This window comes from Pinus tabuliformis, chromosome 2_2, assembly GCF_031772625.1.
Source record: "Pinus tabuliformis cultivar Carrire ecotype Pingquan chromosome 2_2, CPIR1, whole genome shotgun sequence".
NCBI classification, from domain to species: Eukaryota; Viridiplantae; Streptophyta; class Pinopsida; order Pinales; family Pinaceae; genus Pinus; species Pinus tabuliformis.
The window spans coordinates 283,663,270-283,673,763 of record NC_142300.1 but is presented as its reverse complement, the minus strand read 5'-3'; the positions used below and the strand labels follow the sequence as shown (position 1 = coordinate 283,673,763).

General features: G+C 37.7%; 1 protein-coding gene across 1 annotated transcript; it reads left to right on the top strand.

The window, feature by feature from the left end:
- Nucleotides 1-6,670: 6,670 nt before the first annotated feature.
- Nucleotides 6,671-10,283, top strand: LOC149192429 (glucan endo-1,3-beta-glucosidase 14-like). Its single transcript, XM_089406379.1, has 2 exons — nt 6,671-9,167; nt 9,497-10,283. The coding sequence occupies exons 1-2, from the start codon at nt 7,757-7,759 to the stop codon at nt 9,526-9,528; spliced, it is 1,443 nt and encodes a 480-aa protein (XP_089262505.1). The 5' UTR covers nt 6,671-7,756; the 3' UTR covers nt 9,529-10,283.
- The last annotated feature ends 211 nt before the right edge of the window (nt 10,284-10,494 follow it).

Below are 10,494 nucleotides of genomic sequence, written 5' to 3'. Positions count from 1 at the left end.
GAAGACCTTCAAAAGTTGACTGCAACAACACTCTGCATTTAGGCAACCTCATTCTGCACATTTTGACTAGTCTTGGGAGATTTGACTTTTGACAGGGAAAATGAACTCCAAATTGAAAAATTCAAGATGTTCTGGAAAGTAGACTCGACAAGATTTCCAACGAGCTATCACATGCCCAATTTGGACACTGGGAAGGCCTCCAAAAGTGGTCTGCAAAACGGAGATACGCACCAAAGTCTGGCGCTACGCATAGAAGTGGCGCTACGCACCTGGGAATTTTCTGCAGTGTAAAATTGAACTGGCGCTATGCACCAAAGCAGCACTACGCACCTGGGTGAGTATGCTACGCACCTGGCAGTTGAGCTCCAGGTCATTGCAAATTGCATCAAATCACCTCAAAACTTCTCCATTGCCTCATTGCAAGTAAGTAACATCACTATTCTTGCTAAAAGAATTGTTGCATCAGTTTGGGTTGTGTTGTCTCTCAAAAACATCAAATCCTAATTGTCACTAAATTATCTCATATATTGTAAAAATACTCTCATTACTGATGTCCCATATCATCTATTTGTGGTTCCCTAAACTCCATCCCCTCATATATAATTCCCTAGACATCATTCCCTAAACTTTTCCCCAATCCGCAAACCCTATACATATACCCCAAACCCTACACTATTCCCAAAACCCTACTCCCTATTCCCAAACCCTACTCACTCCCTAAATCTCATTCGCACTCCCATTCACCCTCACTTACTCATCCATAAAATCTCTTCATACTCATCTTTCATCCACCCTATCTCTTCATTCATCACAAGTGTTCACAGCTATAAAAACAATGGAAAGAGATAGTGAATATGACTATGAGGAAGAGCCACTTAGTGATAGTTCCCATGGAGAGACATAAGCAGCAAAGCAAAAACAAAGAGAAGATGCACGAGGATGATATAGATGATGAACAAGAAAGAGAACAAACAGTTGGAGGATAAGCAAAGCCTAATGGAGCTTGAAATGTTGAAACTGAAGAGGCAAAATGACAAAGAGGGCCATGTCACTTTGACTTCCATTAAGCAAGAGATTGAACATGACCGAGAAACTCGGCTTGAGAGGGTAAACTTGCATCTTGAAGGACTGATCAACAAGGCCAATAGGGACAATAGAATGCTCTGGCACATGTCATATCATTTTATGACTTGAAACAAAATATGCAACATAAGGATGAGGAAGCTTAAGGCTAGGTTGAGGAAGGCCTTAAGGAGCAAAAAGGAGCAAGACAAGTTAAAAATCTTGGCTGAAGCCTCACTAGTCCATTAAAGCAATTAATGATAGTGCCTTGTGCCAAATATGGGCAAGTTTTGACAAATTTTGGTCATTTTCAATTTTTGGAATTTTGCAACATAGAAATTTGCCCTAGGTGCGTAGCGCCGCCGGCACTATGCTTTTGACTGGGAGACTTTTTGGAGAAATGGTTTGCATATTGGGATTCAAGATGATGAGAACATCAATCCGTCAAAGTTTCAGAAATTTTTGAGCAAAACTTGGTCACCTAAAGGTCAAAAAACCATCAAAAAATGACCTCTCTGCCTCTTTTTGGACACACAGGAAGCAACCTTGGGAGATTCCACTTTTGAGGGGGAAAATGACCTCCAAATGCAAAAATTCAAGATGTTCCGGAAACTAGACAAGAAGACCTTTCCAATTAGCTATCTTGGGCTCAATTTGGCTAAGGGGAAGGCCTCCAAAATCAGCTAAGAAGTGGCGCTACGCACCTGCACAGTGGCGCTACGCATAGAGCCAGTTTGCTCAAAAATCCAAATTTCGCCTAGTTTTTCTACAAGTTAACTTTTTCTCTCATTTTGGATGAATTTATGATTGTAAATGATGCTATGCTATGTAAATGTAATTGTAAAATGACCTTAAAGGGTAGATTCATCATTTTGAGGTGGTTTGGGGGTGAATGAATTAGTTTCCATGGTTTTAGAGGCAAGTTGTTCCACTGCCTATATTCCTATTCCTAGTTTAGATATGGTTGAAACAGTCCCTTATCTCTTGGATTCGACCCCTGATGGCTAGCATAGGTGGTTTTCATGTCTATATTATGTATTTTTTCAGTCATTAGCAAAGGTTGGACTCTCTTGGATGCTTTGAGCTACATTGTACATCTCTACAGCAATTTGGCAAGGAAATAAACCAGGATTTGCAGCTATTTTTGTGGGATTCTTGTGGTAATGTGTTTTTGCATTGTTTCTCCTTCTGTCATTAGTTTTTCTCATGTGTTGTGTGCCAAAATCTAATTCATTCTTCTAAACTAAATGAAATCAAGATAGATAGGTAGAATACATTGGTGACAGTGCTCTGCCTTGGGAATACATTTAGTTTTTGATGTTTTCTATAGTTTGAAGAGGATACATGATCTCTGCATGCCCTCCTCAGCTCCTCATCAGTCTTAGACCTGCCATCTCACTCAATTACAAGTGCTTAAACACCTACCTACCTCGCCCCACAAAACACCCTGCATTCCTAACTTGATTTCCCGGACCCAAAGCTACCTGCTCCATCTGATCCAGCAACAAAACCATCAAAATCAACCAAAAATCCTAGAGCTACTATACCTAGCCTAAAATCCATATTTAAATCAGTGATATCAACTGAGATTGACAAGGAGAGAGCCCTCTCCCGACCTGGTAGGGCTAGTTACCAGGTTAAGCTTGGTTTGTGGTTATCCTAGGATTGCCTCCCTTCAACCTGAGGTCAATCTAGGCTCTAACAGGCACAAGTGTTGTTGTTGTCGTTATATATATATGCCCCAATGTCGTATGTGTTGTATGTTAGGTAAACTTGACTCGGTAAAAGAGCCAAAGTTGCTTGATCAAACAATGGTGGTTTCAGACACATGATTTTGCTTTCCCATGCTTTCATGCTCATGGATTGCATGTAATGAAACATTTAAAAGGATTGGGAAAAATCCATTATAATGTGCTAGGGATGTGAGCGGTGAAGGCTCACTTGGCTGGATTTGGTGGGTTTAGGCTAAGGAACATTAGTACAATATTTTGGTAGCCAGTTTTTCACTAGATTAGGTTTTCTAGGATAAATGTTGTGTTATTTTGATTTTGTTTTTTCATTGAAGGAGGAAGGACTGTCAAGAAGTTGAGATCATTTAAGGTCTCATTATTATAATGGGAACATTAGTGTACAATGTCTATCATTGCATGGCCATGTGTGGGGTCGACACCACTTTTCTCATGGACCATTGCGTGTTTCTCTCTAAAATCATAAGACCCCTTGGTGGCCTGTGTGGGATTTTCACTACAGATGAAGCATTTGATTCCTTATCTCTCTCAAGGATGTGCGAGTGTGTTGGCCCAGTCAAAGATAAATGAAGTAAAAGCTTAGGCAAATGTCAAGTTTGGATTCAAAGGCTAATGATACATAATACAAGAGTAATGTTGAGGTCTCGTTGGCCCTGTCAATGTGATGTAGAGGATGATGATCTTGATGTAGCCACTAAGTGGCACTTGGTTAAATGGATACTAATGATGCTAGAAATAACTTGAGTGATGATAAAAATTAGTGCCATCATTCAATGGTCTAGGACTTGGACAACGAGAATAACAACTAGATCATTTTATGAGTGTTGGTTGTGATGTGTAAGTCCACAAGGTTAGATGCAACCATAAAATATGGACATGAGGAGGAAAGCATTAGGTGACCTGTGAAAGAAAGTGATTATGGTTGTGTATTGCAAACATATATATATATATATATATATATATATATATATATATATATATATATATATATATATATTATAATGGAGTTGAAAAAATTTACATGTAAATGGGCATACAACGATAAGACCTGGTAAGTCATGTGTACCCTTGGGAAATTGCTAGTAAAGTTTGGAGTTAGACCTAAGTGATAAGGGGGCATGAAAAGTTACTGAATACCTTGGATATGAACTTTGAGGTCGGTAGGGCTTGGAGGTGAGCAATGTTGGCTCACTTGCCCTGTTTGGCTTGATTTGTTAAGGGAATCCCTAAGTCAAAGTTTAAGGGGGGGATTGTTAGGTAAACTTGACTCAGTGAAAGAATCAAAGTTGGTCAGATAATCAATTGTGATTTCGGACACATGGTTTTTCTTTCATATGGTTTCATGATCATGGATTGCATGTAATGAAGCCTTTAAAAGGCTTGGGAAGACTTCACTGTAATGTGGAACAAATGTGACTGGTAAACGTTCACTTGAATGGCTTTGGTGGTTTTTGACCAAGGGACAATAATCAAATATTTTATTAGCTAATTTTTCCCCAAATTGGGGTGTTCTAGGATTAATATTATGTTGTTCTAATTTTGTTTTTCTTGTCGCTCAATTTATCTCTCCAAGTAAATTTTAACATTGTATATAGGTGTATCAACACTAGCGATTTTAAAAAGAAAAGGACTGGTGCATAAAAATTATATGACCAACTATGTGCCATATAACCAAAAAAAATGACCTGGTGTGTAATAATCATACAAGCATTTGTGCTTTTAGTTTTACATATGTATTAGGGTGTGTAAATTAAAAGCACACAGGTATGTGTTGTTAAAATAAATATCAAAAAACAAAACCTCGAATAAAAGCTCTGCATGCCCAATTTTATTTAAGTTATAGCAAACATCCCTTAAAACCTCCATTGCAAATGATGGAGGATTTTCAAAATTTTTGTCTAATATTGTAACACTAAAAGCCTTGGCAAAAACCTTCGCTAAAAGGTGTTTTCCTTTTAATGTAATCACATCACGAAGACTCATACTAAAGGTTGGTTGAATTCCATATTCCGTGTTCATGTTTTGGACATAAATGGTTCTCATCCATGATATTATTGAACCTCTAGATAGAGGTCTTCTCATGGCTATCAACCTTATCCATTCTAGTTAACACCTTTTTTTTTGCTAACATCATTTCATCAAAGAGATTTGTTAATGTATTATAACATAGGCATTTTTCTTGCATTACAATTAGCCAAAATCACATATAGCATTTATCTATAGACTTGATTTTTATACAAGCATAGGTATGCACACCTTGATCTTCTAATGTTTTGAATGCTTCTAAGTTGTTTATGTCTTGTTTCTAGTAAGTGGTGTCTTCTTTGATTTTATGTTACAAATAAAAAATAAAGTATTTTATGTTGTATCATCTTAACCTTATACATTAAAAGAAATATGTCAACACCATAGTTTTATCACATTTACAATAATTAATATAAAGTCTTCAAAACATCATAAATTAGTTTAAATATAATGTAAAATCTTAAAATTGAATTTGAACATTAAGAAATTTCAAACATCTTCAATTTATTAAACTATACACAATGTAACATTCCTTTCAAAAAAAAATAACATGACGACACACTTATTTAACCAAACATGAAAATGTTCCAATAAATATAAAAATCTTTCTCTATTTACTTTAAAAAAATATGAAACATTAACCTATTCTAACCTCTTCAATTTTATAATGCTATTCTATTTCCTTAAAAAAAAATAACACAATAACACTGAATAAATATAAAAAAAATTAACAAATAAAAAAATTTCTTACTTAAAAAAAAAAAAAAAATATTAACCCACTCAAAACCCACTCAAAAAACATGGGAGAGCCTAATCGTATATGGAGGATTGATAAACAATAAGGATGTATATTTAGGCATTGTGCAACTATATGTACTCCTCCAAGATTTCCAATGTAAACACACCACACAATACAATACAATAAATGTCTAACAAACCAAGGAAGTCTTGTGTTCATGGAGCTACCAGTCTTGGGTGGTCGGGCATTGGGCTAATGTTGTTTCTTTGTCTAATTGATGCTCCCTATACGCCGATAATATACCAATTCTTTACCAATAAAGGGTCCACTTTTTCAAATCCAAAGTTGCCTTCATCAACACATGAATGATCACTTCAAATCTGATCACTAACTCCAATAACAGCAGATGCTCTGAAAATGTTTTTTAACGATTCCATCGTTGATGAGTTTTTCCCGGAGACTGACTGTAAAATACAAGATGGGTTTAATCTTTTCCATTTGTTACCAAGATTATTCCTGTGTATGAGCTGGAAACCTTATGCTCAAAAGGCCCTGTGTGTGTCCCACCGAGGTCTGACTGATTAAATTGAACCAAACTGTACTTAATCCAAACATTTAATTTGATGCTATTTTAACTTACCAGGGGGCCGACTGCTCACGAGTCACGGCTGAGTGCAATTTGCGAATACATTGGATGATTTTTTCATATGAAAATTCCCTCCATTGTTCTGCAATGATTATACTCTGGATTGTGAGTTGGAAGCCACTCTTTAGCATGTGCAATCCCTGTTTTTTCACAGATAAAGTCCAACTGTAGGAGTAGCGAGGACGCACAATTTCCATATTAACATCACATCACATCCCACCTTTACACGATGGCATCATACTGTCCGTGTCAAACTACAGGCGGTGTCACAGTTATCCATAATCACAGGCGAATTGTCTGTATACAGTTTTGAAATTTCAATGGTGAAGCAATTTTATGGTTTGAAAGTTTCAATACGTATTGCAGTGGGAATGATCAGAAGGGACCGGTTTTTGAAGTTTGGAGGGAGGGAAAGGGCATGGTGGGTACAGGTAATGAATGTCTGAGGCCAACGAGGTGGTGGGGTAGCTGCCTGCAATATTTGAACTTTTGCCTTTTGCCCTGCATTTTGATTGTGCCTGTCGATGACTTTGAAGCCACTTGGCAGCGGAATATTTTTTGAAAATGGATCAGATGACATTATTGGGTGTATATTTTGAGTATATTCAGGACAGTGAGATGGGGTTTATTGATTCTTGTTTGAGTCTATTCAGCATGGTACGGATAGACTCTGGGATGTCTGCTCTTCTTTTATTATACCCAAATAATTATACGTCAATTCTATGAGAAGCATCTTGTTCTGGTAGGGTTAGACACGTGTATAACGGCCTACGATTTGTTTTTTGTTTTGTTTTAAATAGTGTTAATGTTAGTTACAGAATCTAATGACGTAAGTAACCACTCTCTTCCCGGCAACTGATCAGAGCGAGGCTTGAAATTGCCCCCCGCCCCCCTGTCCCCAAAAAAAATCTATTTCCCCTCCCTCCCGAGTTGATAAATAAACCGTAATTAATATCAATATCTTTTAATTAGTTATCTCTAATGGCTAGATTCTACAGTTACGCGCTTTTCATCATGGTTGATAGCCATGTGGCGTTTATGGTGCTGTAGCATCTTTGTAGAGGCTTAGCAGGGTTCATGTTATTAGATAGTATACACCTGGTTGATTCAGACCAGAGGTTTGTTCTTGAGGAAGGTGTATGTAGCTTTATTCATCCCTGTGACTGGACTAGACAGTATCTTTGTCTCGGATTCAGAAGCAAATTTCAGACAAAGAAGTTGGTATGGGTGTAATGCACAGAGAATGCAAGAATTGATCATTCTAAGCCAATAAGGGTAGTCTAGAGGTACATTGAAGGTCTCAGGACTGTATCTTTGTTCAAGATGGATTGTCAGAGACTGCATTCATGTAAAACTCTACTGGTTGTTGTCTATATTTCGGTTCTTTTGATTTCAACAGGTAAGAACTCGATCTAAGAACTTCATTATCCATTGCATATATATACAGACTCTGTGTTTTGAAGCATCAGTGGCTGCATGTTGTGTTAATGTGGGTTTTTGAAATTTGAAGGGTTCAGGCATCCATTTAGGCCGAACATGGGGTTAATGTGGGTTATGGTTGTATGTTTTTTGGTATTGCACATTGCAGGGGAAAATGAGCCGGAGGCATCACCACAGCCAAACCCTGGAATTGGTGTAAACTATGGAACGGAAGGGAACAATTTTCCATCACCGAAGCAGGTAGCCAAGATGCTTGGAAACACCATTGTCAATAGAGTCAAGATCTACAACTCAGATCCCTCTATACTGCAAGCATTTTCCAACACAGGCATTGCAGTTGTTGTGGGTCTTGAGAATGAGAAAGTCCAGAGGATAAGTGAAAGCCCAACTGCAGGCCAAGCTTGGGTGGCTCAGAGGATTGCTCCTTACTACCCTTCAACCTTAATAATTCTGATCACCGTAGGGAATGAGGTCCTTACAAATAGTGATGGGTCATTAGACTCTGCTCTAGTGCCTGCAATACAAAACATTCATTCTGGTTTGGTTGCTTTAGGCTTGGACGACAAGATTAAGGTATCTACTCCACATAGTATGGCTATCCTTTCAAGTTCCTTTCCTCCTTCGGCCTCCACATTTGCTACTAGTTTGCTACCAATTATGAAGCCTCTCCTCAAATTCTTGGATGATACAGGTGCTCCATTCATGGTGAATGCATATCCTTATTTTGCATACAGAGACAATCCCAAAGAAGTTTCATTGGACTATGTGATGTTTGGGCAGTCTCCAGGGGTTTCAGATCCAAAAGGGTTCACCTATAACAATATGTTAGATGCTCAAATTGATTCCATTTACTCTGTTATGGCTGCTTTGGGTCACAATGACACTATCCCTGTAACTGTCTCTGAGACCGGTTGGCCTTCCAAAGGAGACCCAGATGATATAGGAGTGAATCCTGAGAATGCTAGAAACTATAACACCAGAGTCATCAAACATGTTACTTCCAATGCAGGAACTCCAATGAGGCCTAATAGAGTCATAGAGACCTTTATTTTTGCACTTTTTAATGAGAACCATAAGCCAGGGCCAACCACTGAGAGGAACTTTGGGCTGCTAAACCCAGATGGTTCAAAAGTATATGATGTAGATTTGAGTTGTGGTTGGTGTGCATCTCCTCCTCCACCATATTCGCCTCCTGCAAGCCCACCGCCTAGCCCAATTTCTTTATTCTCAGGACCACCAAAAGGTTCAAGGGGAGGCCTTGGTAGTGTTGTTTATTGCATTGCCAAACCAAGTTCTGATCCATCTGTTCTTCAAGAGTCTTTGGATTTTTCTTGTGGGATGGGTGGTGCAGATTGTGCTTCAATTCGTCAGGGTGGACCTTGCTATAATCCAAATACTGTTCATGCCCATGCTTCATATGCAATGAATAGTTACTATCAGATTCACGGCAGAAACTACTGGAATTGTGATTTCAAAGGCACTGGTCTGGTCACATTTACTGATCCAAGTAAGGATTCTTCCACTCATTTTCTCTTCTAGGGAATGTCTTCCTTCTTTTTCCTTTTTTTGGCTACTTGAAACGTATGATGCATTATTTGTTTCTGTGCTTCATATTTAATCTGATTCAATACATCAAATTTCCATAGATTGGGAATTGGACATGGAATTATTCTTCTATATTCCAATTTATGCACTATAATTACTCATAAAATATATAGTTCAAATTCTTAAACCAAAATTGCCATGAAGATACCAGCTTGCAGGTCATTAAAATTTTCAATATAAACTATTAAAATGAGGGTCTGACTGGTTAGATCTCGTGCTGTTTTGGTTCAGGCTTTGGATCTTGTCACTATCCTCAAGAATGAGCATCAAATAAAACTGGCAAGGTGCTTTCAATAACTCTATTATCCCTTCCTCTTGGATATCAATGGTTGTATAAGCCAGTCCTCTTGCCAGAACAGTCTCAGTGGACCGACTGCAATACTGACTATTTGAATCAGTTGGTAGGTGTGATGGTGTGCTTACAAGCGATTTTGTCTGCCTGAGCAATTTTATTTTAGCAGGTTATCCAAAATGTGATTAAACTTAATCGGCACATGTATTAATAGAACCACTGGGAGCTTATTCAGCATATGTATTTATAGTACCACTGCCTAAATATGAAATTCAGGCAGCTTCTTCTGCTTCTCCAGTGAAACTTTGTGTTTATGTTTTTTGTCCGCTATAGGGTAAGCACAGGCTATCGCAACCCAGTGGATTGGATAATTTGTATTGTTTTGAACGTATGGAGTAGAATGCTTATATTCAGCGAGGAATGAGAAGGAAATTTTGATGTGGTGTCAACTCTGTATATTTTAGAGAATACATGAATTGGTATATATGCGATTTCTGTAATTGCAATATATCTTTACTATACTGGCTTATGTTTAACACATTCTTCAAATGGGTGGTACTGCCTATATGGAATTGTAACCTTAATACAGATTAGGACTTCTATTTTTTCTGGGAAACTAACTATTTAGTTTCACTTAAACATAGCTTATACTTGAACTACCTGTGTATTGTTGGCTTGATGAGGTTATCCTCGTTTTTTTATCAAATGAGTGGATCTACCTTGAAAGAGTGCTTGAATTCTTCACTGAATTTGTTTTAGGCATGCTGATTAGCTGGTTCATTTATTTTTATTGTCACCCTATCTGGCTGGTTCATTTATTTTTATTGTCACCCTATCCTCAGTAATCAGGTCTCATGAAGATTGTTTAGTATGTTTGATTGGAATTTGTGGAGATTCTTTTTATTGTAAATTCCAGGCTGTTATTTAAATTTGTTAG

What these genes read in the sequence shown, in the direction of transcription:
- LOC149192429 (XM_089406379.1), top strand. Translation starts at nt 7,757, where the DNA reads ATGGGGTTAATGTGGGTTATGGTTGTATGTTTTTTGGTATTGCACATT. An exon ending in GGTCACATTTACTGATCCAA is followed by an intron (nt 9,168 to 9,496) that starts GTAAGGATTCTT and finishes GTTTTGGTTCAG; the next exon opens with GCTTTGGATCTTGTCACTAT.